The 27,554-nt window shown below is 43.6% G+C and overlaps 1 protein-coding gene across 4 annotated transcripts; it reads right to left on the minus strand.

Moving 5' to 3' along the window:
* Positions 1–208: 208 nt before the first annotated feature.
* CEP55 (centrosomal protein 55) lies at positions 209–27,554 on the minus strand. 4 transcript variants are annotated; one of them, XM_066620883.1, is made up of 9 exons: positions 27,408–27,554; positions 24,671–24,881; positions 22,781–23,065; positions 17,037–17,102; positions 12,703–12,844; positions 5,976–6,280; positions 3,850–3,921; positions 3,301–3,426; positions 209–1,093 (listed from the first exon to the last, which is right to left on the minus strand). In XM_066620883.1, exons 2-9 carry the CDS (start codon positions 24,851–24,853, stop codon positions 890–892), a joined length of 1,383 nt encoding a protein of 460 aa, XP_066476980.1. In that variant the 5' UTR covers positions 24,854–24,881; positions 27,408–27,554; the 3' UTR covers positions 209–889. The 4 variants fall into 4 exon arrangements, with proteins under 4 accessions (XP_066476980.1, XP_066476978.1, XP_066476979.1 ...); XM_066620881.1 differs by having other exon boundaries at positions 209–1,096; XM_066620882.1 differs by having other exon boundaries at positions 209–1,096; positions 27,405–27,554.

The raw sequence follows: 27,554 nt of genomic DNA on the forward strand, positions 1-27,554 counted from the left end.
ATATACAAACAGTCAAAAAAGCAAGCAGTTCTGATGCCTGTGAATCATCTGGTGCGGCTAGACAAGGGGGCACTACGGACACACTACAAACACTATTGCAGAGACAAAGAATTTGATTTGCATCATAGCTATTTGACTACTAAAAAGACACAGGTAAGATACTGCTAATGTAGCCAATTCCATTTTATTTTAAATACAATTTCCTTCTACACGTTCTCCAATAAATTATACCCCTAGCTTTCAGCCACAGGATACCCAAGAGCTAACAGGAGTGTACTTCAAGAAAACAAAAATGGCTGCAACAGTCTTAAGGAGCACTTTGACACAATGAAGTTGAGCAATTTTTTTGTTGCAGAAAACACAGTAGAAAATAGCTATGCCCATCTACTATGCCCAACTGTTATCCTCTCATATTAAAATATTGCCTATTCCAAAGTCTTACTAGAGGCATTTCTTTCTGCAAGTGTTAGAGGGCCTCACAATATTAAAGTACATTTCTGAAGACAAGCATGAAGCAGTATATCTCAGGTCACTCAAATAAAAACAGATGTCCTCAAGCTAGCGAGTCGTATGTCAGTCATTTTGTTGTATATTTGCATAGGATGTCTGGCCATTAAAACTAATCAAACCAATTGAACACTTCTGCTGGTCCTAACAGTGCAAATACAATCAGTAGTTTTAGAATTTAAGACACCATGTCTGAAGCAAAACTTACTGTCCTTGCAGTCAGTCCTAAGACTAATTTCTTATTTAAACAATAAAATATAGGATTATAAAGTCACAATGTTTCAGTTGAAACATTAATAGAATATTTATGAGTTTTTTTAAGAGTCATTATTTTGAGTTAAAACATTTGGATGTAATGATACCAAGAAGATTGCTCTTGTATTTAATCTGCACAGAAATCAATATGAGCTAGTAACTCCCTATGCTGGCTTGTGGGATATCGTGTTTTACATTTGGGACACTCTAAGAAACTTTCATCAAGAAGATTGGAGCGTTTTGGTGAAGACCTTTTATCTTGTATGATCAACTTGTCTTCAAAGGCAGTCTCAAAATTGTGTAAGACTTCTATACGTTCATACTCAGGATGCTTCTGAAACAGAAAACAGTGTCAATTTGTCAATTTAAATATGTGTAACCAGAAATGTATTTAATCTCATGTATATGTCAGTACTGCTTTATGGAACAATATAGCTAGATGCATTATAGTGAAAACAGCTAGTATTTGCATATAGTAACTGCGCTAGTTTGGTCCCTCTCAATTCTTATTTTTCAAGAATAATTAGTCTTTTGATTGAGCTATCTAACTATAAATATGATGAGAGAGCCCATCTGTGCCTTTTCCGGGCCACACTTGCTGCGGGATACACTGCCCAACTGAACAATGAACAAACTCATAATGTCAGAATGCCAGATGCAAGGGAAGGCACCAGGATGAGGTCTCTTGTTATCTGGTGTGCTCCCTGGGGCATTTGGTTGGCCGCTGTGAGATACAGGAAGCTGGACTAGATGGGCCTATGGCCTGATCCAGTGGGGCTGTTCTTATGTTAACCCTGTATGGCAGGACTGTCAGGTCAGTAGGGGAGGATAGCCCTTGCTTTCCCGATAGCAGAGTGGCTCGGGAGCATAGGAAGACAGTACAAGAAGCAAGCGATCCCAAACAGAGCTAAAGAAGCAGACACAGGCTTGTTTGTTGCAGAAGCAGGTAATGGTAAAAGGAGCAGGCAGAAGAGTAGTCAGTCAAAAGCTCCAGAAGTCAGGGATACAGCAGGTCAGTCACAAGAAGGCAGTCCAAATCAGTACATAGAAACTCCAGCACGCAGAAACTCCACCACAACAACCCACACCTTGGTGTCTGTGCTTGCCCCATATATACCGGGGCCAGCCAATCAGAGTAGGGTGACCTCATAGTCACAAGACAGTCTTGTGACCCACTCTGATTGGCTGTCCAGTGGTGCACTGCACCGCTCCACCATAGCCTACGTGACTCTGCACACATCTGTCCCCAAGTCACATGACTCCCACCTGTAATAGGTGCAGCTGATTGCTAATCAGCAACATAGACAGTGAAGCTGCTGCTCCTTTAATTTACATTTCATACCAGACTTGGACATCAAGGCCCCTCCTGCCACATCCTGACTTACAACAATTCAGGGCCTGGGATGCCAAAGGCCTGACAAGGACTTTAGAACAGACTATGCTGTAAGCTTAGAAAGTTAGATTTTGTTTTCTCATAGCTTTTAAAAAGCTTGTATCTGTATCTCTTACTTTCCTGAGGTTGCCCCTTTCAGAGGGCCTCCTTACTTACTAATGGCAGGACAATTTTAAGCAATAAAAGTTTCCTTTGAAATGGTTTGTCCTCTGTGTGTGTGTTCGCTTGCCTGGGATTCAGAGAAACCAGTGTTCTAAATCCACCCATGTCCATCCACTTAAGCTACCATGCCAAGACATGAAAGGAAGGGCTACCTTCAGCCTTTTCTGGAAGGGAAACTGGTGGTTTGGGAGTGCAACACTGAAGGAGTGGTGGCAGACTTTTGATTTGGGGTAGGTCCTCTGGAAGACTCAACCCCATCATAGGTTGGTCAGGGCAGGAAAAAGCACATTTCCCTACACCCCCTTCCACCTGCAGGAGCCTTGGAATTGCTCAAAGGTGGGGTGGCTGGACATGGGGGGGGTTTAGCTGGATAACACACAGGAACTGTTTGGACATGGACTAGGGTCAAAAGGATGGGGTGGCGGTTGGCTGAGGGGATGACAGGAACTGTAGTGGAAGGAAGCCCTTGTTGCCTCAATTCTCTCTGCCCTCTTCCACCATGACAGTATCCTTCTGTATTGCTTGGTGCAGATACTATTCACTTCTGATGGCAAACTGCAGAAAGTGGTACTAGGAGACTTCTGTTCCACCTCCTGGATCTTGACTGACTGAGAGGTTCCACATTACCCCATCTGCTATTTAACATACACCTGAAATGGCTGAGTGAAGTTGTCCAGCGATTTGAACTGCAATATGCCAAGGACAATTCTACCTCATTTTTTCAACTGATGCTGGGGAGGTGATGGAGACCCTGAACCAATAGCTGGCACTTGTGGGAATTAATCCAATCAAGAACAGTCCAAGTGCAGCAGACAAACATGCTTAACCTTCTCCACAAGAAAGTTTTCTGTTTCAAAAATACAAGCAAATGTTCAATATAGTACAGATGAAAACCCACAGAATACTTACAAGACAACCAACTCAGTCCTAGAGCCAGTTAGATTTGCACACTACTAGGCAGAAAGAGGAAACGAAGTACTTACCAAGGGCTCAGGACCAGTTTTTTGCTCCTTTGACTTGCCCAGCAGTTTAAGAACTTTATTCAATTGATGCCGCAAGTTCTGGCGATCAAGTTTTTCATTCTCCAAGTCAGATGTGCATGCTTGGATCTGGTAAGTACCATTGGATGAAAAATAAAAATTTTCCTATACATTGTCAGTTACATGCTATGATTAGAAGTTATTTTAAAGGGACTCATGCAATTTTGTCTGTATGTCCAGTTTTAAACTTCTGGTCATGTGACTTAAATAAAATAATTTTTTCTATAGAAGACCAATAAAACAGAGGTCAACTCAGACTATGTTGGAATTTAGTTCTTGATTTTGAAAGCATGATGCTTTGAGTTCTTATTCTATTCAGAACTTACATTATCAGCAAGCCTGAAGTTAACACCAAGACAAATAGCTACTATGCAAAATATGCAATATCTTTCAAATAATAGAAAAAATATTAGGTTGCTAACGCAACAACAAAACTAGGATTAAAGACAAACTTGAAAAGTTATATACCATCTAGACATTGTAATGCCATACCTGTTGTTCCAAAGCTGCTATTTTTGTGTGTTTCTCTTGCTCATTTAACAAAGACCTGTGAAGCAGTTCAACCTACAACACATACAGAAGACTACATTAACAAATAGTTGTATAAGACACTTCCAAATAAAATCAATGCAAGTATAGTTCAGTGATAAAATTTTCATGCACTTCACATTTTGTTCCTACTTTTAGGAAGTTTTCTCCTCCTACCTTCTCCATCTCATGCTTCATCTCACTATCTAGGCAAGACGACCCACACATGGAAGGAACCAGCTACAGTGGTCCTAAATCAGACCAATATCTAAGTACAGATAGCATTATTTGCACTGCATTGTTTTCAAAGGAATATGCACTTCAAAGTGCATTCAAAGTGCACACCCCCTACGGACAGGAATTCAGAGGTGCATCCAAGTGTGCATTTCACAGACAGCATCCACATTCAGAAATACATTTGGATGCACATCCAGTTTAAAGATATGGAAGAAAAATGCCTAGTTGGGTGGGGTGGGGGGGTTAATCAAATTGGGTTCCAGCAAATTGCCCCCCACCCTATGATCTTTCAAACACCAAGGAGTACAGTTTACATGTCAGGGTTAGAACATAATCCAGGATAAATTTGCAGGCCTGACTAAGGTAGGGCCTAATGTTTGTGAAGTGCTGAGTCACCAGTACTCAAGGTGTAGAGTGAGCTAGCTGATGAGGCATGCATGAGACAGGGTGTGGCAGGAGGAGGAGGCACCACCCATCCTGATTCATGCACAGAGCTTCATAAGAGACTGTGAGAGCCCTCATGTGTGGGTCGTTGGTGGTCATGTGTGTTGTATGTTTTGCTATGCTGCTGCTGTTATTGTAAACTTATAAATACAGACTGAAATGGTGATGGATTTCCTTGTGTCTGTGTACTCTCTACATTGTGGGCTGTGTCCTTGAAGCTGCATTCTGCTGGACAACCAAATAAGGAGCTACTCCCTCCTCGACATTACAAGATTTGGGAGATGGGGTAGGACTAGGATTGAAGAACACACACCTGAGAGTAAATATTCTCCTAGCACAATTCTATCTCCTCTTAAGGCTACCACTTGCTTTCCTTCAGCCTCACTCTCATCCAGTGCCTGATGACTTACTGCAAGCTGCTGTCTACTACCAACATCTGTTGGCAGCAGAAGGTAGTGGGCACATGCAGCCCTTTATCCTGCAAAATCTGGAAGCAGGGCAGGCTTTGGAGAGGCAGAATTTCCCCAAATGTAGATTTCTCAGCATGATTCAAGGCTCCCTCTTTTTACAGAACTTCCCTGCAGATCCCTCCACCCCATTTGGCACCAAAGTGTTTGCTGCACTTTGCTGCCAAAGTGTTTGCTGCAGTTTCCATACTGAACAAAATATTCTATCTTCTACTGGTAACCAAACCTACTCTGAAAAAGAGAAGCAGGATTTTATTTATACATTCCTACAAATACACAGCAACATGTTTGACAACACTGCCCCGGTCTGCAAAACTGGTTGGAAATCACTCTTTTGGGAATAGAGTCAATACACTCTTAAGGACAATACATTCATGAAACATTCTCTCATTGGTGATGTTTTCAGAAGAATTTCTCAAGTCATGACTTTTCTTTGGTACAGATAATTTGCAGATAGCAGGTAAATCACTGGTCTGATATTCTAGTACAAGGTTAATTGAGATGCAAAACCCATGTCTAATAAAGTGACATTAAATAAGTGATAGCACAACTATGTTTGAACCATGAACTTTTTATATACCATGAGTACATTAAGCTCCATCAGTGGGTTCAAGGAAACCTTCAGATACAGTCCACTGACAATTCAATACTGTTGATTTATTAACACTGCAAATTCTGTCTGCATCCATTTCTTTCGTTGTTCTTGTTGAATGCTATTCTATTTATATTGCTCTTAGTGTTCTATTGCTTTTGTGCCCATTTTGTTCACTAAAATATCTCTCCACTGTGAACTGTTTGGACCCTTTCATACTATTGATTTCATTACAAAATTATTGCTTATTGCTGGTTATTGATTTTATGTGTTAAAATTGTAGGATGTTTTGTGGCATTTCAAGGGCTGTCAGGAATCATAATTACGGACAGTGACTGTGATAGACCAACCTGAGATGAGAAAGCTTGCGTCCGTGTTCTCTCCTCTTCAAGCTTTGCTCTGGTAACCTCATTTTCACGTGTAAGCCTCTGCAGCATCTGTTCTTTAAGGTGGTTTTCGCTGTGGAGAGCCTGCAGGTCAATTTGCGGTTGAGACTTCAGCAGGCTTGTTAAATTCATCACTTCTTGAGCGGCTTCATCATAGTTCCTTTTGCATTCATTTAGGTCAAAATGCAACTGGGCCACAGTATGCCTTTCTATCTCAAGATCTTTGCTGGCAGCTGCCAACAAATATTCATAATTTCTTTGGCTTTTTCCTTGCAGGAGGACAAGAGACACACAAAATACAATAGTGAAAAAATATACAAAGATTCTTTGAGTAGCATGGTGCACCTCAGAAATACAAAGGGAATGATAGCAGAAGCTAACACCAGCTCAATTTAGGCTGCAATCCTGTGCACACTTACCTGGGAGTAAATCTCATTTAACTTAATTTTGAGTTGATATGCATAGGAATATACTGTTAATCTCTTGTATGCTGATGTAACAAAAATGATCCCAGAAATGAGTATAAGTCACATAGAAGTTCTTCACGTGCCAACCTTGGATCAGTTATTTCAATGCCCCTTGCAGCTTCCTGAATTTCTCACTACACTCATAATAGAATAAAGGCGGGGTATGAAACTCAAAAGGTGGCATATGTACATGTACAATCACCCACCCAGTCATTGACCAAATGTTATATTCAACAAGGTGACTGCATCATGCGCTGTCAAAACTAGTGTCAGGAAGTTTATACCATTCCCCCAGCACAAAAGCATACTCAAGGTAGCTTACATTCAAATATAGTCACAATGCGGTAATACAACGAAGTGCATGCACCAGAATTATTCACTGCCTGCCTTCAGAAGGCCAGGCATACCCTTCTAGGAATGCCATGCCATAGGATAATTTTCAAGGACTTTTTTCCTCCTCTCCAAGAACACAAGCCTACTGCTATGGAAGTCCAAGGCAAACTCACATTGATTTTAGCACAAGCATGCAATTTCATTCTTGGCTCTCAGTTGCCCCTTCATTTGGAAGAGAAGAAATTGACATCACAGAGGTCTACGGGGCCAATCTCTCAACGAAAGGCACCTAAACTAGTCCTGTTTAGAGAGTCAATTTTAAAGTTACTTAGCATCACTTGCCTAGACTAGGGGAACAGGCTGGTTGACCTGGACAGGATGCCGGGTACCGCTTACATAAGAACATAAGAACATAAGAACAGCCCCACTGGATCAGGCCATAGGCCCATCTAGTCCAGCTTCCTGTATCTCACAGCGGCCCACCAAATGCCCCAGGGAGCACACCAGATAACAAGAGACCTCGTCCTGGTGCTCTCCCCTACATCTGGCATTCTGACTTAACCCATTCCTAAAATCAGGAGGTTGCGCATACACATCATGGCTTGTACCCCATAATGGATTTTTCCTCCAGAAACTTGTCCAATCCCCTTTTAAAGGCATCTAGGCTAGACGCCAGCACCACATCCTGTGGCAAGGAGTTCCACAGACTGACCACGCGCTGAGTAAAGAAATATTTTCTTTTGTCTGTCCTAACCCGCCCAACACTCAATTTTAGTGGATGTCCCCTGGTTCTGGTATTATGTGAGAGTGTAAAGAGCATCTCCCTATCCACTCTGTCCATCCCCTGCATAATTTTGTATGTCTCAATCATGTCCCCCCTCAAGCGTCTCTTTTCTAGGCTGAAGAGGCCCAAACGCCGTAGCCTTTCCTCATAAGGAAGGTGCCCCAGCCCCGTAATCATCTTAGTCGCTCTCTTTTGCACCTTTTCCATTTCCACTATGTCTTTTTTGAGATGCGGCGACCAGAACTGGACACAATACTCCAGGTGTGGCCTTACCATCGATTTGTACAACGGCATTATAATATTAGCCGTTTTGTTCTCAATACCCTTCCTAATGATCCCAAGCATAGAATTGGCCTTCTTCACTGCCGCCACACATTGGGTCGACACTTTCATCGACCTGTCCACCACCACCCCAAGATCTCTCTCCTGATCTGTCACAGACAGCTCAGAACCCATCAGCCTATATCTAAAGTTTTGATTTTTTGCCCCAATGTGCATGACTTTACACTTACTGACATTGAAGCGCATCTGCCATTTTGCTGCCCATTCTGCCAGTCTGGAGAGATCCTTCTGGAGCTCCTCACAATCACTTCTGGTCTTTACCACTCGGAAAAGTTTGGTGTCGTCTGCAAACTTAGCCACTTCACTGCTCAACCCTGTCTCCAGGTCATTTATGAAGAGGTTGAAAAGCACCGGTCCCAGGACAGATCCTTGGGGCACACCACTTTTCACCTCTCTCCATTGTGAAAATTGCCCATTGACACCCACTCGCTGCTTCCTGGCCTCCAACCAGTTCTCAATCCACGAGAGGACCTGTCCTCTAATTCCCTGACTGTGGAGTTTTTTCAGTAGCCTTTGGTGAGGGACCGTGTCAAATGCCTTCTGAAAGTCCAGATATATAATGTCCACGGGTTCTCCCACATCCACATGCCTGTTGACCTTTTCAAAGAATTCTATAAGGTTTGTGAGGCAAGACTTACCCTTACAGAAGCCATGCTGACTCTCCCTCAGCAAGGCCTGTTCGTCTATGTGTTTTGAGATCCTATCTTTGATGAGGCATTCCACCATCTTACCCGGTATGGATGTTAGGCTGACCGGCCTATAGTTTCCCGGGTCCCCCCTCTTTCCCTTTTTAAAAATAGGCATGACATTTGCTATCCTCCAATCTTCTGGTACCATGGCTGTTTTGAGGGACAAGTTGCATACCTTAGTCAAGAGATCTGCAACTTCATTCTTCAATTCCTTAATAACCCTTGGGTGTATGCCATCAGGGCCCGGTGACTTATTGATCTTTAATTTATCAATGAGGTCTGAAACATCTTCTCTTTTAACCTCTATCTGACTTAACTCCTCGGTTAGGAGGGGCCGTTCGGGCAGCGGTATCTGCCCGAGGTCTTCTGCCGTGAAGACAGATGCAAAGAACTCATTTAATTTCTCTGCCATGTCTAAGTCTCCTTTTATCTCCCCTTTCCCTCCCTCACCATCCAGAGGGCCAACCGCTTCTCTGGCGGGTTTCCTGCTTCTAACATATTTGAAGAAGCTTTTATTATTCCCCTTAATGTTGCTGGCCATGCGTTCCTCATAGTCTCGCTTGGCCTCCCCTATCACCTTCTTACATTTCTTTTGCCACAGTTTATGTTCCTTTTTATTCTCTTCATTAGGGCAAGACTTCCATTTACGGAAGGAAGCTTCCTTGCCCTTCACAGCCTCTCTAACTTGGCTGGTTAGCCATGCGGGCACTCTCCTGGATTTAGTGGAACCCTTCTTTCTTTGCGGTATACACCTCTGCTGGGCCTCTATTACTGTTGTTTTAAGCAGCCTCCATGCACTCTGGAGAGACTGGACTCTTTTTACCCTCCCTTTCAACCTCCTTCTAACCAGCCTCCTCATTTGAGGGAAGTCCGCCCGTCGGAAGTCAAGGGTTTTTGTTAGAGATTTGCCTGGTATTCTTCCCCCAACGTGCACATCAAAACGGATCGCAGCATGATCACTGTTCCCCAATGGCTCAGTAACGTTTACATCTCTAACCAGGTCCTGCGTACCGCACAAAATTAAATCCAGAGTCACCTGTCCTCTGGTGGGCTCCTTGACTAGCTGATCTAAGCCACAGTCATTTAGCACGTCAAGAAATCCGGTTTCCTTATCGTGACCAGAACACAAATTGACCCAGTCAATATGAGGATAATTGAAGTCCCCCATGATTACAACCCTGTCCTTCCTTGTCACCTCCCTGATCTGTTTCCTCATTTCAAGGTCCCCATCAGATTTCTGGTCTGGAGGACGATAGCACGCCCCCAGTATTACATTGCTGCACAAGCCTGGTAATTTAACCCACAGAGATTCTACGGTGGAGTCGGACCCACCTTCAATCTCTACTTTGCTGGATTCTATCCCTTCCTTAACATAAAGGGCCACCCCACCCCCAACACGCCCCTGCCTGTCCCTCCTGTAGAGTTTATAGCCCGGGATTGCGGTATCCCACTGATTCTCCGCATTCCACCAGGTTTCCGTTATGCCCACTATGTCAATATTTTCCCTTGTCACCAGACATTCCAGTTCTCCCACCTTTGCTCGTAGACTTCGGGCATTCGCATAAAAGCATTTATACACGGAATGCCCCAGGATGGGCTGCTTATTTGCTCCTTTGTCCCCGCATCCTCTCATTGTGCCAAACCGTCTATCACATCCCTTCACCCTACCTTTCCCAATTTCTTCTCCTACCCTGCCTTTGTCTTGTTGTTCTCTAACCTCCCCATCCTCATCCCATAGGGATGAGGAGTCCCGAACCGGATGCCCCTCGGCTCCTGTCGGCCTTCCCCCAGGGATCAGTTTAAAAGCTGCTCTGCCACCTTTTTAATGTTATGCGCCAGCAGTCTGGTTCCATTCTGGTTCAAATGGAGCCCGTCCCTCTTGTACAGGCCCCGCTTGTCCCAAAACGTTCCCCAGTGCCTAACGAATCTAAACCCCTCCTCCCTACACCACCGTCTCATCCACGCATTGAGACCCCTGATCTCCGCCTGCCTAGCTGGCCCTGCGCGTGGAACAGGTAGCACTTCAGAGAACGCTACCTTTGAGGTCCTGGCTTTCAGCTTCCTGCCTAAAAGCCTAAATTTGGCCTCCAGGACCTCCCAGCTACACTTACCCACGTCGTTGGTGCCGACATGCACCACAGCCGCTACCTCTCCCCCAGCACTGTCTACTAGCCTGTCTAGACGAGAAGTGATGTCCGCAACCTTCGCACCAGGCAGGCAAGTCACCATGCGGTCCTCACATCCGTCGCAAACCCCCCTCTCTATGTTTCTAATAATCGAATCCCCCACTACAAGAAGCCCCCGACCCCCCTCCCGCCGAGGAGTATCCCGAGTGCGCTCGGATACGGGCCCATCCCCTGGAGAAGGGATCCTCCCTAGGGGATTGTTTCCCTCCTCTCCAGGATGACGTCCTCCAGTCCCGAGACTTCCCAACCGGGCAGCCGAGGAGCTGCACGCCTGAGGTTGGGACGAAGCCTGATCGTCCCCGGAAGTCTCCCCACGGTCCTCCTCTGGCTGCCTGCGCTTCTCCAGGTCGGCCACCAAGGCTTCAAGGGAGCAGACGCGTTCCCTGAGAGCCTGGAGCTGCTTGCACCGAGGACACACCCATGACTTATGCCCCAGAGGCATATAATCATACATGTGGCACTCGATGCAGAACACTGGATAGCCCCCACCCTGCTGCTGGCTGTCTGACTGCATAGCTTTTTTGTTGTTGTTGTTGTTGTTGTTTTATTTAGGGGTCCTTTTAAAAACCGTACACTGGATAGCAGCCCTCTATCCAGGGAAGGGAAGAGGAAGGGCAGTGTATGGGGCCCTGGCCTCCTCGCCCTGCTGCTGAACTCGCCCAGATGCTTCTCTTGGCTACCTGTTCCATGACAAAAATCAGAAATTGTTTCCTGCCCCCAGCCTCTGTAATGACATGGTAGACTTGCAAGGTAAGGAGCAGCCTACCAGATTCCTCAAACAGAGGGGCTCTGACTGTCACCCCCAGGTAAGGCTTGATAGCCATGAGATAGCAACAAAGGGCTTCCTGAACTGGGGAGACGGGGGGGGGAGGGGAGAAGAGAAATCCAGCATCTGAAAAGGTTGCCCAAGCTCAATACAACAAGAACAAATGCTTTAAAAAACTATACATGAACACAAGGCTAACTCCATTATGATTCCTGGTGTCCCTAAGAATGCCAATCCCTTGAAGACAGAGGATTCATAGAACCAGTAGGGAGCTGATAATAGGACCTTGTAGGTTTCATTATGTACAGGTTTATTGCAGCAATAGATTTATGACTGTTTAATGAATGCATTTATGCAACAAAAAGTTAATACAGGTAATTGTCCAGGTACAAACCTGATATTTATAAGTTATAGTGACAAATTTGCTGGTACAGGTTACAAGTAGTTCCCCAGAGTTTTTCCTGCTCTATAGAAGATGCACACACCCTATGAATACTTTTTAATTATGTGTATTTAAAAATCCACACCTAACAAACACACTTTTATGTGTCTGCTGCAAAATAAAACTGGCACACTGGGAGTGTTAAGCAGGATGAAGAATGCCCAGTCAGAGAGGAGAAAAAACAAAACTGGTAACTAAGCAATGATCAGTACATTTTCCGGAGGCAACAGATTTTACACTAGGGCAGCAGTTCCTAAACTTAGTGTGGTCATGGTGCCATTGTTTTGCTGCAGCCTCTTCTCTCCAGCTCTCTTGGGTGTGACCGTCTTGGATTGTGTGGCATCTTCCCAGCTCATCTTGGGAAAGTCAAGAAGATGGGTGCCACCATCTTGGATCTCATGAGATCTCGCGTGAACCAAGATGACAGTTCCCAGGACAGCAGGGTAGAAGAGGCCTCTGTGAACATCCTGCAGCACCCTATGAGTTTATCATGGCGCCCTTATGTGCCACAGTGCACAGTTTGGAAACCACTGCACTAGGTGAGTATACGTGTCAGAGAAAAAGAGGATTGCAGGTTCATCTTTTAAAGCTTTCATTGCTAACAGAATACCCAGATCAGAAAAGTCTTCAATATAATGTAACGCTTGTTAGTTCTGTTCAATATGAAGAGTCAAATCAATACCTTCTGTCCTGGATTCCTTTGCTTGCTCTTGGTTGACAATTTCCAACTGCTGCTCTAGTTCAGAGATCCTTGCCAAAATGCTGTGGACATAGGCCTCCCGCTGCTGGTCATATATCAACCACTGGTGGTTTTTCTCCAAAGCCTTTAGGGCAAAGAACAAGAAAGACAGAAAGACCAACAACTTGGAAATACTTGCCACCCAGTATCTTTTCCAGTCTTTGAAAACGCACCCCACGCACAAAACCCCTTTACTGAAAGGATGTATGCAAAGCAAAACATCATTGCCATCATGGTCTTTCTGCATTGTTAGCTTTACCTGAAAAAATTTACAATTGAATCTATGCATTGACAGAACCAGTACAGACTGTTTAGTCACCCAAACAGAGAGCCCCATCCTAAGTTCTGTCCATGAAGATGACTAGTTCATTTTCATTGAAAAAGCGAGGCCCCTGTTTCCAAGTACATGCATTTATTTAGGAGATATAACAAAAGAAGGTTGTGAATTTCTACACCATAACCAAAGGTTAGGATGTTTGTATATAACTCTGAATATTTTATAGAACGTTTAGAAGTGTAAACACAACTCAAGTTTCTTCAAAGGGCAGGATCTCTGAAACTCTCAGATCTTGTAGTTTTTTTATCTCAATGCCTAGGGCAGTGGTTCCCAAACTGTGTGTTGCGGCACCTGAGGGTGCTCAGCAAACTCATAGTGGCACTACAAGATGCTTCCAGTGGCCTCTTCTTCCTGGTTGTCCCACCCACCACCAATCTCACGTGATCCAAATCAGCGGCACCCGGGAGAGTTGGGAAGAGGCCGCTGCAAAAGGGTGCCATGACCATGATAAGTTTGGGAACTGCTGACCTAGGATATCAATATCTTTCCTGCCTTAGGGTATACATGAGAACAAAATCAATAAACAGCAGCTTGCTTAGAGTCTGTCCATTCTACTATCCTTTATTCCCTAGAAGTGTAATCTGTGTTATAACTGCACCTTGGACCCAGCTCAAAATCACACTCTCTCCATCTTTCTGCCTCCCTCACAGGTTCAACTGCTTTTCTCAACCAAGTCCTTTTGCTCAACCACTCCAAGATTCTGTGAAGGAAAACACTTCCCTTGTAAACAGCTCCTAAGACCAGCTTCCCAGTCTTCAGATTGCTTTGTTAAATAAAATATACGTCTGCCTACCCCAAGTCTCTTCAAGGAGTCTGGCAAAATTTCACTACAAATACTGAAAGAAATTTTTAAAATACATGTCAATTTGACTTTTGAAACAAGTTTGAGCATTTACCCCGGGAATGAAGCAGTAGTCAGTATATGTAGTTTCATATCAAGGCTCTGAATAGTAGTAACATTGAGTCCTTAGCACATCTGAATGATTAAAGTTCAGATATGTGCACGAGCAAACTTCACATTTGTCTAACCGAGCTCAAACTCCTTCATCTTTTCAAAAGCCAATGCACTCCCTTCTTAAGCAACTGGTTGGCTTGTATGTTTTTCCTGGTCACAGTCAATCAATGACAGTAGCCTCAAGTTCCCCATCCTGCTCCTCTTCCACCAATAGGACCACCATAATATAAGACACTCAAAACCAACCTGTCCTTTATAGGAATGTGCTACTTCCTGTTAAACTACTCTGTGGGAGCTCATATTTTTCCTGCCTCAATACTTAAGAGCTCTTAATTTAAAATCACCTTCTGTTTCAGAAACAGCACAAATCTTATTTATTCTGGGACTGACATGCTCTTGAAAACAACAGCAGCTAGCCATTCTCTCCCTCTTCCCAATGGCTCGAATGCAAAGAACTCTGGGAAGTTCTTTGAGATACAGGAAGCTGGACTAAATGGGCCTATGGCCTGATCTGGCAGGGCTGTTCTTATGAGTGCGTACTTACCCGAGACCCTGCTTGTGTTATGCCTTTTGCAAATTTTGAAGCATTTTATTCCTTTTGCTATTAGAAAATTCAGAATAGAGGAAATTCAGTTTCCTTTAAACTGTGTACTGTGCCTTGAAGTTTCCACCTCTGCCTACACTCTTCTGCTTTGCTCTAGGTCAGGGGTCTCCAAACTTTTTGGCCAGAGGGCCGCATCAAATATCTGGTGGGGTGTTGAGGGCCAGAAAGAAATTTAAATAAATAAATTAGAGATGGAACTTAGATGAGTGAATAAATGAAGGAATGGGCTTATTCATTCAACCTCTTTGGCCCTCAGAACACCCTCCAGACACAACCAGTGCACAGCTCTGGTCGTGTTCAGTTGAGTGGGCTGGAGACTTTCAAGGGATAGAGGCTTGCCCTGGGTCGCATCTGGCCCTGGGGCCGGGGTTTGGAGACCCCTGCTCTCGGCACACTGGACAGATATGCAGATATCACTGAAGTTTAAGATATTCTGGGCAGCCTGATTAAATTGTTGAATGGTGGCAGCATAGCAAGGTTCCATAGCTTTCAAACCACTGGGTCAGTAAAATGGAGAGAGTGCTTGGCAGGAGAAGAAAAAAGAACTTTGCAGTTCATGTGCCCAGCACAATCAAAGGGCATATGCACAAAAAATACACTTCATAATGTACAGAGGTGTCACCAACACAAGTTTTCCCAAAGCAGTGCAGAGGTCAGGAAGTAGAAATACAAACAACTGAAATTACTTGTAAAAAAAGATCAGGAAAACCTCATAAAGATAGAACAAGATGTGCATGCCATCTGTAGATGCAGTTAGCTAATGTCTTGCAAACAGTGCACATTTTGAGAAACTCCTATGGACAATGCAGTGAACACAGCAGCTCTTTTAAGATATTTTTTCAAAGTTCAATAAGTTAAAGAGCAGCCAAACTGGATTCACACAAATTCTATGAAGGGTTAATGCAAGAATTCTGCCTCTGTACATTAGGCACTGTATCAGGAACATACACCCGCCTTTGAATGGGTACATTTAAAGACATATGAACACAGGTCATGTGGGGGGAATTCCAGTTCACCAACATGCACTTGTCAATAGCATAATGCCAAGCAGAGATGGCAAACAAATTCTATTTATTGGTTTCCCGTAACATTTGTTTACATGAAGTGTTTTACAGGTCTCAATTATCCACATAACTGTTAGACACATGCAGCTGCTCTAGAAGAGTCAGAAGGCTCCCGCCCCATGCTTCAGGAACTTGCTACATTATTACTTATAGTCCCATACAACATTCCAGTCATTGTCCCAAGCTACCACCAATTCTTTTAATAGGTGTCACATATAGTACAAGCTATACCACTGTTCTCAGTGTTTAATCCGTCACTTATATTTGAACAAAGTCTTCAAGTGTATATCTTTCCCAAGATGTCCCTGCTTCATCACTCTCCCCCTCCCCCGGTTTTTAAGCAGATTCATCTGGAATTGGGAACAAACAATGAGAGCTGCTCTGGGAAACCCACAAGCTTCTGGCTTAGCCATGGTTGGAAACAAAGACTTCACTAGATAGAACGCTGTCTGATTTAGCAAAGTTCGTCTGTTTCATGTCCTTAAGTTTAGTGTGTTAGGTTTAACTTCCATACCTCTACTTGAAAGTAGGCTCCACTCACCAGAGTGGGATTTACTTCTGGCCTGTTTTGGAGAGGTCTGATTTCAGCATAACTATCCATGTACTGGTAACTTCAGATGGACTACAGTAACGTCCTCTACCTGGGACTGCTCATGAAAAGCCTTTGAAAACTTCAATTGGTACAAAATGCAGCAGCCTGGTCATTAACCACGGCTGCTTGTTAGGATCATATTATGCCAATTATTTCAATCACAGTGTTTGCAATTTGATTCCTGGATCAATTCAAGGGACTTTTAGTGCCCTAAAGAGTTTAGAACAATGCTGTCTTCAGGACTGTCTCCCCATATGCCTCCAAGAGTCAACTTAAGCCTTGCCCTCAGACATGCAATGGGCATCCACCAGGAACAGGACCTTCCCTGTGGTGCTGATGACTCTTAGGATGACTTGTTCTAACTAAGGTTTTGTTGGATCCAACCCTGCACTCCTTCAAGAGGTTTTTAAAACCTGACATTTTTTGCTCAGTTTTTGTTGGAAGGGGCTGAGGGTGGTGTTGCTGCGATGGTCTTCAACACAGATCCCCCAATTAATTTATCTGCTTTGTAAACCACTTTTGGATAGATCACCCAGTGGCATGATGAAGAGTTTTAAAACAAATTCCAGGTACATGGGCATAGGAATCCAGTTGTTAGTTTGAATTGCCCATATTTACTGTGTAATAATCTTAAGTCTCATTGAGGCCAATGGAGCATTCAAGTCAGTGTGCAGCCCGAGTTATTTCTCTAGAATATACACAAAATGCTTTCAATAAAGCCTTACATCTTTCAGTTGCATTTCAACTTCATTTTCATTTCTTGGTGATCCAGAGCAGTTTGCAGCAGCTTCCTAAAAAAAATAAGCAAACCAGAATTAGTTTAATTTCATTTAATGGGAGTGCATGCCTCTTGAAAATACAGGACAAAACACATGTTTAAGTATCTGTTGTGCTTGATTTAATCCAAATATTTGTCATTTTTCCAAGGCAATGCGGTACTTGGTCTTCCAGGCTTGCCACTAAAATTTTATTTTTCATTTCCCTGACTTTCCCTGACCAACATTTGTCAATTTCCCTGACCACCATTTAAATATAACCACAAGTTAAAAAATGAATAGATCGTGTTGCATTAATGCAAGGCTTAATGAAATGTTCCGCTCTACAACTACACAAGTCTCAACTGCAAAAATATTTGTCAAAGTAAGAGATTTAGTATCAGTTTCTTTCAACATTAACTGCAGCAACATCTGTTTTGCAATTGCACCAAAAATTACACCATGATACAAACATATTGCGATGGGACTGTTGACTTGATTTAATTTTCAGGTTCTTCTGACGTAATGGTCCTTGTGCATGAGACTCCACAGCTCTAATTCCCATATTACTTAGTTCAGAGGTTTTGTAGCATACTTTATAATAACCTTTGCATATGTCTCCAGCAACTGGTGATAGCCATGGAACGAAATCAGAATGAAGTTTGAAATCTAACCACTGCATTTTAAAAACTGTCTTCTTGGAAGCCATCTTCAAAATGTGGTTTCAGATACAGCTATACACAGAACCACCTGCCTGACACCAAGATGTTAGCAGATTTGTTTTCTGGCAAGTAGGAACTTTCCAAAGCTGGGAAAGTTTCACTTTCATGTTCCATAAAGTGTAATGAACAGACCAGCAGCAAGAAAGGAGGTGGAATTTCTGCAGTCTAGAGAAGCAGACAACCCTCATTTGCTACCTTTATGCATGGGAGAAGTCAGGAAAGAGGGTGAGAGACCTGGTGCTCTGTAAACTCCAGCAGGAACAAGCAATCACATTTGCAAAACTTACTTTGCATGGTGCAGAGCAGAAACTGCTAGTTGTCTGTGAAATCCAGCAGCAGCAAAACTCATTTGCAACTCTGCTGGGTTGGCAGGAGACAAAATGTCCATTCCATACACAAGAGTGACCCAAAAACATGCTCATCTTAATATGCAAGTTAATGCAGTACCAGCAGGCAGGGATAAAAACAGCCAGATGTTTCAAGTTTGTAGATTGCTAAATGTTTAAACTAGCCTTGCTCTGCAAATTCTACAGGCAGACTTTGGAAATCCTGCAAGGACAGAGCTCAACAAGCACATTCAGCTGGTTGCTGGCAGTGGAGCAGGGAAAAAGGTGGAGCCGGGAAAGGGCATCATTAAGTTTTACTTGGATTCTGCTACTTCTCTATTCCAGTTGCCACAAGAACAGCCCATGCTCTGGCAGCAGCAGCTTAAACATCCACTGCTTTGAATATATTTTAATCACAATTTCCCTGACTTCAGACCAATTTCCCTGACTTTGCAGAAAGTGGCAACCCTGTCTTCTAGATCACATTTCTGTAAATACACACACATCACCATGACTTGGGCCTTGTATAGCATCACTTGAGAACAGGAAACTTTCATTTAATTGAGTATGATATATGCTAGACTGTATGCTATAGTTAGGGGCAGTCTAAAATGGTACAAACAAAGTAACACTGCTATAACATGAAATAAGGCTGATAAAACATGATATCCTGTTCAAGAAATGTACCTATTAAAGTGGCTGCGGAGCATCAGGTCTGAGTACTTCTGACTGTTTAAGCCCCTAACTCCCTCAGAGTTCTGTTGCTTTAACTGGCAGTAGAGAGTCTTCTGAGCATGCTCAGAAGCTGCCAAAGAAAATGCATGGAGCCCTATGGAAAATGAAAGAGCCACATTGCGCATTTACTCATGAGTAGGCAACCATTCCTTGATCAATTGGAAAGGGAATGGCCACAGCAAATGAGAAGGAATGTGCCGATTCCTGCAGAAGGGGAAAAATCCATCCCTTTAAAAATCACAGTTTAAAAAAATTGCTTTTCTCACTGTTGTAGAGAGATAGTCATGCAAGCAATCATTCCATTCTTCAGCTGAGCCAGGCAAAGGGCAGGAGATCCTTTGCATTAGACTGCTTCTCTATAACAGTAAGAAAAGCAGTTTTTTAAATCACAATTGTAAAGGGATGCACTTTTTAAAAATTTTTAAAACTGCTTTTATTTAACACATTTTATGGTATCATATGTCCCAGAATCAAATGACCTTATTTCATTAGGAGCAACGGAGGGACAAGAAACCTGGAAGTGGGTCTTTAAATCTATTTTCCACTGTTTTTTTAATCCACAGATTTGTTTTAAGCCACTAGGGGTTCCAGAAAGGAACCCCAGTGGATAATGAGGGACAACCTGTATACTACCTATATGACTGATTACACTTGATAAAAATGCTTTAAAATTGATTAAAATACTAATTTGGCATAAAGAAACATAACACCACTTTCAGTTCCCCTCCCCCTTTTAGGATAACACCACCATTCATAAAACAATAAAATTGTTTTAGACTGCCTCTGGCTATAGTGTATGCTCGTATATCATAGTTCTGCATTCAGACATCTTGCTGGAGACAAATGAGATGGCAAGATGACACAGTTGGCTGGAGACAAATGAGATGGCTTCTGACACTTTACAGGCAAGGAGTTAGTGAACTTCCAGGGAACACAGAGTAAACTAAACACACTAAAACATAGCTGGTATCAGGAACAATTTTCAGTGGGGACTATTCATTTGTACTCTGAAAACAAATGTACCACTCTTCAGATCTGAAGCCTTTAAAAAAAATACTAGGGGAATAAATATCATATGTAGCTTTAGAAGCCTTTCCACTTATTAAACCCAATCCTACAATTTAAAAAATCACAACTCCATAGATAATACTTCCTTAATATAGACCAGGGGTGCTCAATAGGTGGATGGCGATCTACCAGTAGATCGCGAGGCAAAATGAGTAGATCGCGGAGTGCCGACCCCCCCCTCAGGTGCCTCTGGGAGGAAACGCCGGGAGTAAGGCCCATTGTACTCAATGGGGCTTACTCCCAGGTAAGTGTGGCTAGGATTGCAGCCTCACAGCCTAATCCTAGGCATGTCTACTCAGGAGTAAGTCCTGTTATACTCAGTGGGGCTCAAGGTACACCAACATACATTGTACACATAAATGTTATATGTTATGATGGCGCGAACATTGTAAAAAAAACTCTGGTAGATCTCCGGGCCTTGCTGGGTTTCAAAGTAGCTCTCGAGCCAAAAAAGTGTGAGCACCCCTGATATAGACTATCAATATTCAGCCACACCCTGACCATAATTCAACATAGTCTTAAGTATGCTTAACCCCATTGAAATCCATAGGTCTAGGGCACTTAACTAGGCCATGATATTTTGATTACAGGTTGAGACTAATTATTTGCGTGGGTTCCATTCCAAGCACTTAGTGGATGGCAAAAAAAAACAAATCAATTAAAAAAACAAGTTTCTTTGCTCCAGTGATTTAAAAAGAGCCTTGCTGACCTTTGTGATGTAAGGTAAGAGTCATTAAGATGACAATCCAACAATCATTCTCTCTCAAAGTGCTTAGAAAGGCTTCACTCTGACCCCTCCCTTCACCAATGCAAAGTATCTTTCTTTAAAGTACTGGGGGAAAGGAGGAGTCTGCTGGAGAAGGATTGATGGATTGTCAGCTGCCCCCCCCCCTCATTAAGGAGGCTATTGTTAAAGGACTGTTTAGTTTTTTAAACTTAATTTAAAGGGATGCATTTTTCCCCTTCTCCAGGGATCAGCACATTCCTTCTCACTTGCAGGGGCCATCCATGTTGAGTCAAATCAGTGTATAAAAAAATCCGTGTATAAATAGGCTGGACCTGTACTATGAATATAGTGCGGCATACTGCACATAAAGGGGGCCCTGGCTTACCAGTGACACTTTTTCCACAAGAAAGGAGTATATTCTCATAGTGGTCAGAACCCACAATTAAGAATCACTACAAGCCTGCTGCTCTCATACACTCTTATAAGTCTGATAACTGATGCTCTACTGCCACCTACCCACTGTAATTGGTACTGTTCCAATTCCAATTGATGCTCTCCATCAACCCCAAGCTCTGTATTTTCCACAAAGACCTGGTGGTCCTCCGTCTGGATCTGACCTTCGTTCCGAAGGCTAACTCCTTGTTCCACAGGAGTTCATTCTCCCATCCTTCTGCCCCAAACCAGTCCACCCCAGAGAGAAAGCGTGGCATACACAGGATGTGTGCAGAACTCTGTTACAACGCCAAGCGCACCAAGGAGTTCCGAAAGTCAGGTGCCTTGTTTGTAACCTACAAGGGCTCCAACCTGGGACACAAAGCCTCAACTAGCTCGCTAGCACGCTGGCTGAGAGCATGCATTCAAATGGCATACCAGGCTAGGGGGGAAGGTCTGCAGAGGGCATCACGGCCCACTCCCTCAGGAGCACTGCTACTAAGGCGGCCTTCGACAGGTACCCTTCCCTTCTCGAAATCTGCAGGGTTGCAATGTAGTCCTCAATTCACACTTTCACCAAACACTACCGGATAACCTCAGCCGCTTCATCGGACGCCGCCAAGGGGCATAAGGTGTTGCAACAGGTGGTGAAGCAGTGAGTTAGCCCTTGCTGGCCCACCCTTCCTGGTTGGCTCTGGTATATCCCAGCAGTAGGAATGCCAGACTTCCTTCCCAGAGAAAGTAGGAATTTCTTACCTGAGAATTCCAGTTCTGGGAAGGATGGCATTCTGCCTGCCACTTCTCCAGCTCGGGGGGTGCACTGCTACTTCAAACTTCCTCAACCTCCCTCCCTCCCCGCCCAGGGCGGGAAGTGGTTCATAGTTAAATTACAAAGTTGCAGTTATTGGTTGCAGTTAAGGACAGGCCACAGCCGAGGCACGGGGGGGGGGCATTCAGGTCTTCTCTTTTCTGCTTGTCAAGTCCGGAACTGGAGATCAGAGGGATGCCCCCCCCACGTGGGAGAAGTATCCATCAATCAAGGTCCCAGTCCTGCCTCCCAGGAGGATGGGCATCCCAGCAGTAGGAATGCCATCCTTCCTTTCCCAGAACTGGAATTCTCAGGTAAGAAATTCCTACTTTCTACACCTAATCAGAAGCCTTCAAGAAACCAGAGACATCCTGCCCTAAGCTGGATTTTTTTAGAAATATATTTGTTAATTAGTTTGTATTAAAGACACCAAATACAGACTTTTATCAACTGTGATTATGCAAGTAGAAGCATGTGCTCAAAGTATTCTTCTGTGCTTGGTTTACTCCAAAGCAGAAATCAAACAATCATTAATTACAACACTGTGGTAAATTCAAATCAGAAAGCATCCAAGCGCTCAGATTGCCTTCCTCTTCCAGAAGATACTCTTCCTAAACTTATCATTGCCGGATAAAGAAGCATACATTAGCAAGAAGATCTGGCAGCAGCAGAGGCTTTGGGTGGCAACAGAGTGTAATTCAAGTTGGACACAAGCTTAAATGGGTTGATCAAGGCCCTATCAGAATTCAAATCCAAATTAACTCATCTGACTCAGGCCCATTCCAAACTGGACTGGGAAGAGTCTGCCCACTGACATTGCCAAGTAGTAGCACAGAGATGGGTGCGTAAGAAGATTTCTTATTTGCAGAAACTTTTATAATAAGTACATTGATTACCTGGGAAATCTCAATACCATTGGCTCTATTTTCAAGCTCTGAACATTGCGGGGTAACTGCAGCTAGCTGGTTTTTCAGACGATCCATCTCTTCCGAGAGGGAATTAAGTAACTGTTCTTTCTTTGCCACTTCTTTTGTTTTCTCTTCTAGTTGATCAAGTACACCAGCAATGTCACTATGGCTGCTTCTGCTCTTCAGTTTCTCTTTCAGGAGCTGAATTTCATGCTCTCTCTCTCCAAGGATTTTGCTGTATTTTTCATTTTCAGTTTCAAGGGCAAGTATTTTCTATATGAGACACAGACATTTTTCCACAGAAATAAGCCAGACAAATGATGAAATCAAATATTGCTGTACAACAAATACGTACAGGTTAATTATGCTGGAAACTACTGGCAGGTAAATGATACTCCTGCACCACTGCACATATCTCTTGCTTGTTGCATGGCAGCTCCTCAGCATTTCTGAGTGCATAGTGATCATATTAAATGCCATCCCTGGACTTCTGGGAATGCTGAGCTCCAGCTTTGATGGAGTTTGAGCTACACAGCCACCTAGCTTAAAGAGACCATTACAGGTAAGTGGTAAAATTAAGAGGTTTTATGGCACAACAGCTAGGCTGAAGTTATTAGGTACAAGAGCATCAAAAGCTGGTCTTCATAACACACTTATTTGGAAAATTATTAATCACCAACTTTAGGGTTCTTATAAAGTTCTTGTTTCAAACAATGGAAGCTAAGGACCTAGAATATTCATTTTTGTAACACTGTGCCTAGGTATGAGAAAGGTATAGTCTTCAGTATGTCTAACAAGAAACAAGTGGAAAAGGGCTTATTTAGTGGTATATTTGGGTATAATCATTTTATCATAAAAACACAGCTGCTCAGAATGCCTGAGCACATCAGGGCCAAATGTAGAGGTTCTTGTTTCCAGTGAGTAAGACAGGATTCCAGCCTGAGTCTTATTGAACACAATAGGATTACTTCTGAGTAAAATAAATAACACCATTTTCAAACACCTCTAGAGATATGATAAACATGAAACATGGCCCTGTATATATGTCTGCTTTTAAAGACATTCAATAGAGACTGTGGTGGGGGGAGGAAGGAGGACTAATCAGGATTGGAATGGGCAGGGGGTATTTAACTTTCCCAGCATGCTGTGAAGCAGACAAAAATTGTACCCCTGAAGCTTATTCACAGCAGAAATAAAGTTTCCACTGATGCCAATGGAAGCTTATCTCCCACAGCTAATCAGAGCATTGGAGGCATGACTTCAATTGGGATCATACCCCCTGTGGTCCCAATCCTGATTGCCTCCCAGCAACTAGCTTTATAAAAAGCCAACACACAACATGTAGGGTCAAACTATACAATTGATGTAAAATGGTCCTCAAGATGAATTTGCAAACAAAATGGCAGATTAGACACACACATGCTCTAATGTTGCTGCTGGTCAGAAAATGCTCTCTCAGTGGAGTGCCCTAGATGAAACAGGGTATACTATGTTTCCATGCCCTTGTATTTTATTATAAAGGGCTTAAGGTTGTACTTCTGTCACAAGTGACTGTCCATTGAGGTATGAAAGCACAGTAAGGCTTACATGCACAGGATTGTGCTGTTGTGAGATCTTAATCCACACACCGTACACACAGTTGTTCACACATGCATTCTCTGCAAAGAATCATCCCTGGTCAGCCAAGGAGCAATTCTGAGACCCAATCTATTTGTAAATTCCCAAGTGTTGAAGTGAAAAGGAAAGCCTTGCTGAGCTTAAAACATTCAAAATGAGCATTCAGTTCACACTTAACTTTGACAAAGTGTGAACTCTCATTATCTCTCATTAAGTTTATCAACTAGACAGAACAGTTTCAGCCTAGAAACATTCATTCACCTCTAAAAGCCTCTCTCTTTCATCAGGCTTCATTTGTGCTTTGCTCTTAATGATGTCTTCTAAAGATTTTTTCAGGGCTGCATTCTCTTTCTTATATTCTTGCAACTTGGTTTCAGATTTGGAGTCTCCAGACTTTAATCCCCACTTGCCGATATTCATCTCCTTGGTGGCCTTTGATGTCATATGTGCGGTTTTCTAGAATAATCAAGTACTGTTGAAACAATAATAATACTACTTAGCATTTGTGTAGTGCATTCTGACTGTGCAAAATACCTCATATGTATTCACTTGATAGAATCCTTATCAACAATCCTGCAAAGCGAGCCCCCATGCTGCAGCTGGGAGGTTCAGACTGAAAGAAAGTGCCATGTGAAAGTGCCACCTAGTGAGGTGAGATGAGATTAGAACAAGGAAAGTTCCAGTTTACAGTTGAGTTTTTAAGATAAATAAGTAGTTCAGCCGCTACATTAGCTCTCTAAAGCAGTGGTTCTCACACATTTAGCACCGGGACCCACTTTTTAGAATGAGAATCTGCCAGGACCAACCAGAAGTGATGTCATGACCAGAAGTGACATCGAGCAGGAGAATTTTTAACTATCCTACCCAAACTTACCCAGGACTAAGTCCCATTGACTATCATTGTTAAAAGAATATACATAGTAGCTTGTTAAAAGTACAGGTCTATAACATTTCCCCAAATGCAGTCACATCCCATGGTAGCATCAAGTCTAATATATATATTTTTTAAAATTGAAATGAATGGGGCCCTACCTGACATTGGCTCGTGACCCACCTAGTGGGTCCCGACCCACAGTTTGAGAAACACTGCTCTAAAGGAATGTTCTATGTAGCCTGACCTTTTGTTTTTTGTCAAGTACCATATATGCACATGGAGCAATATAAACTTGCAAGTTTTAATCCGATACTAATGCAAGATTATAAAAAAAAGCCCCACAGAATTCAACAAGATTTACTCCAAGGTAAAAGTGCACAGATTTGGAAATAACTGCCAAGCTCCTCAAAAGTAACAAAATGTTATCACATTAATAGGATGAGCTTGTATTCTATTTTCATTGTGATCTATGAACAGAGCACATGCACATAATCCACATCAAATATTCATTCTGCAAAACTAAAGCATTAGTTAAGGATTAATATACAGTATTTCCAAAATACATTTTTTATACTTGTTTCACTTGCTTTTAACCACAAAGGGAACTTTTACAAGTCTTTTAAAGTTCAACATCTGTCAGCAACTACAGCTAGCTATGAAGTTGGAAACAGCAGTACTGCTTGACAGATGTCAAAGAGACAAGGCAACAGCCAGCAACTTCACTGAAACACCGAAGTGTTCCTACAGTTCCAACTTTTGCCCCCCAAACCCAAAAACTAACAGTCATTCAAACCAATTCTGGATCAGACATAGGCTGCACTCCTAACCATTTTCCTGAGAGTAAGCCCCATTGAACAAAACAGGACTTACTTCTGAGTAGACCTGGTTAGGATTGTGCCCATAGCATCAGTGGAACAACCCAGCTCTTTCTGCAGAAAAGAGAATATCAGCCTCAAACCTTTTGTTAGCCTAAGGGCACAATCCTAACCAACTTTCCAGCACTGGCATAGCTGTGCCATTGGGGCACATGTTGCATCCTGCAGTTGGGGGGGGGGGGTAGTCACAGAGGCCTCCTCAAGGTAAGGCAATGTTTGTTCCCTTACCTTGGAATTGCGTTGACATTACCTCAGTGCTGGAAAGTTGGTTAGAATTGCACCTTAAGTGAGATAAAAGAGTCATAAAGCAGATATGCTGCCAAAAGTACTAAAGCAGTGCCTGTCCTCTGCTGAACCACTTTGCACAGCCCATCTATTGGAGGTATAACTGGAAGTAAGGGGCGATGATGTAACCACCTGTTACTTCTGGCGATGATGTACATAAGAACAGCCCTGCTGGATCAGGTCATAGGCCCATCTAGTCCAGTTTCCTGTATCGCACAGCAGCCCACCAAATGCACCAGGGAGCACACCAGATAACAAGAGACCTGCATCCTGGTGCCCTCCCTTGCATCTGGCATAGCCCATTTCTAAAATCAGGAGGTTGCACATACACATCATGGCTTGTAACCTGTGATGGATTTTTCCTCCAGAAACATGTCCAATTCCCTTTTAAAGACATCCACGCCAGACGCTGTCACCACATCATGTGGCAAGGAGTTCCACAGACCAACCTCCTCACACAACACATAACCACCCGTTACTTCTGGCGATGATGTAACCACCCGTGACTTCCAGGTTGGGAGGCTAGACATGATGGGACAGATGGGACATGGGCTAGACATGATGGGACCAGGTGGCAGGTGTCCAGCAGTCCCACAAGTCCCACTGGGCACCACCTTAAGTACCACTGGTGGTATCCATACCACTGGGTGAGACCCACACCACTGGTTTACTCCATACCACTAGACTAGAGGAAGAACAGCCTCTGCTGCTGCTTTTAGAAGCCTCTCACTGTGAGCATCCTATGGAAAGGGAAGCACTGTATGGACAGAAACAAGTGGTGGGGGGCGACACCACGGGGGGGGGGCGGCCAAGACCAGCAGCCAGCAGGCGCATCCCCCTCCCGCAGCCGCAGCCAGCCAGCCTGGGGGATGAGCAGCCCTCCCAGGCACCACCCCCAGCAGCCGCTCAGAGCCAGCCTGCAGGTCGTGCAGCCCTTGTCCTTCGCCCCCCGCTTCCTCACCACCTGGGAGCGGCTGCTGGGTTCGGCCGGCCGCCGAGGGTCTCCTGCTCCTCCCGCAGGCACAGAGCAGCAGCACTGCCGCCCTCCGCGCGCCGGCGGCAGCGGAGGAGACCCCACCGCTCTCCTTCGAACGTCGCCCCACTCGAGCGC

The sequence above is a fragment of the Tiliqua scincoides genome, chromosome 3 (genome assembly GCF_035046505.1).
Source record: "Tiliqua scincoides isolate rTilSci1 chromosome 3, rTilSci1.hap2, whole genome shotgun sequence".
NCBI classification, from domain to species: Eukaryota; Metazoa; Chordata; class Lepidosauria; order Squamata; family Scincidae; genus Tiliqua; species Tiliqua scincoides.

Bases quoted from the DNA above. Each gene is read 5' to 3' on its own strand.
- CEP55 (XM_066620881.1), bottom strand. From the start codon at position 24,853: ATGACATCAAAGGCCACCAAGGAGATGAATATCGGCAAGTGGGGATTA. The intron at 6,281-12,702 runs GTATTGATTTGA...TCCTCCTGCAAG, and splicing joins AAAGGAATCCAGGACAGAAG to GAAAAAGCCAAAGAAATTAT. The intron at 1,097-3,300 runs GTAAGTACTTCG...TTTCTGTTTCAG, and splicing joins AAACTGGTCCTGAGCCCTTG to AAGCATCCTGAGTATGAACG.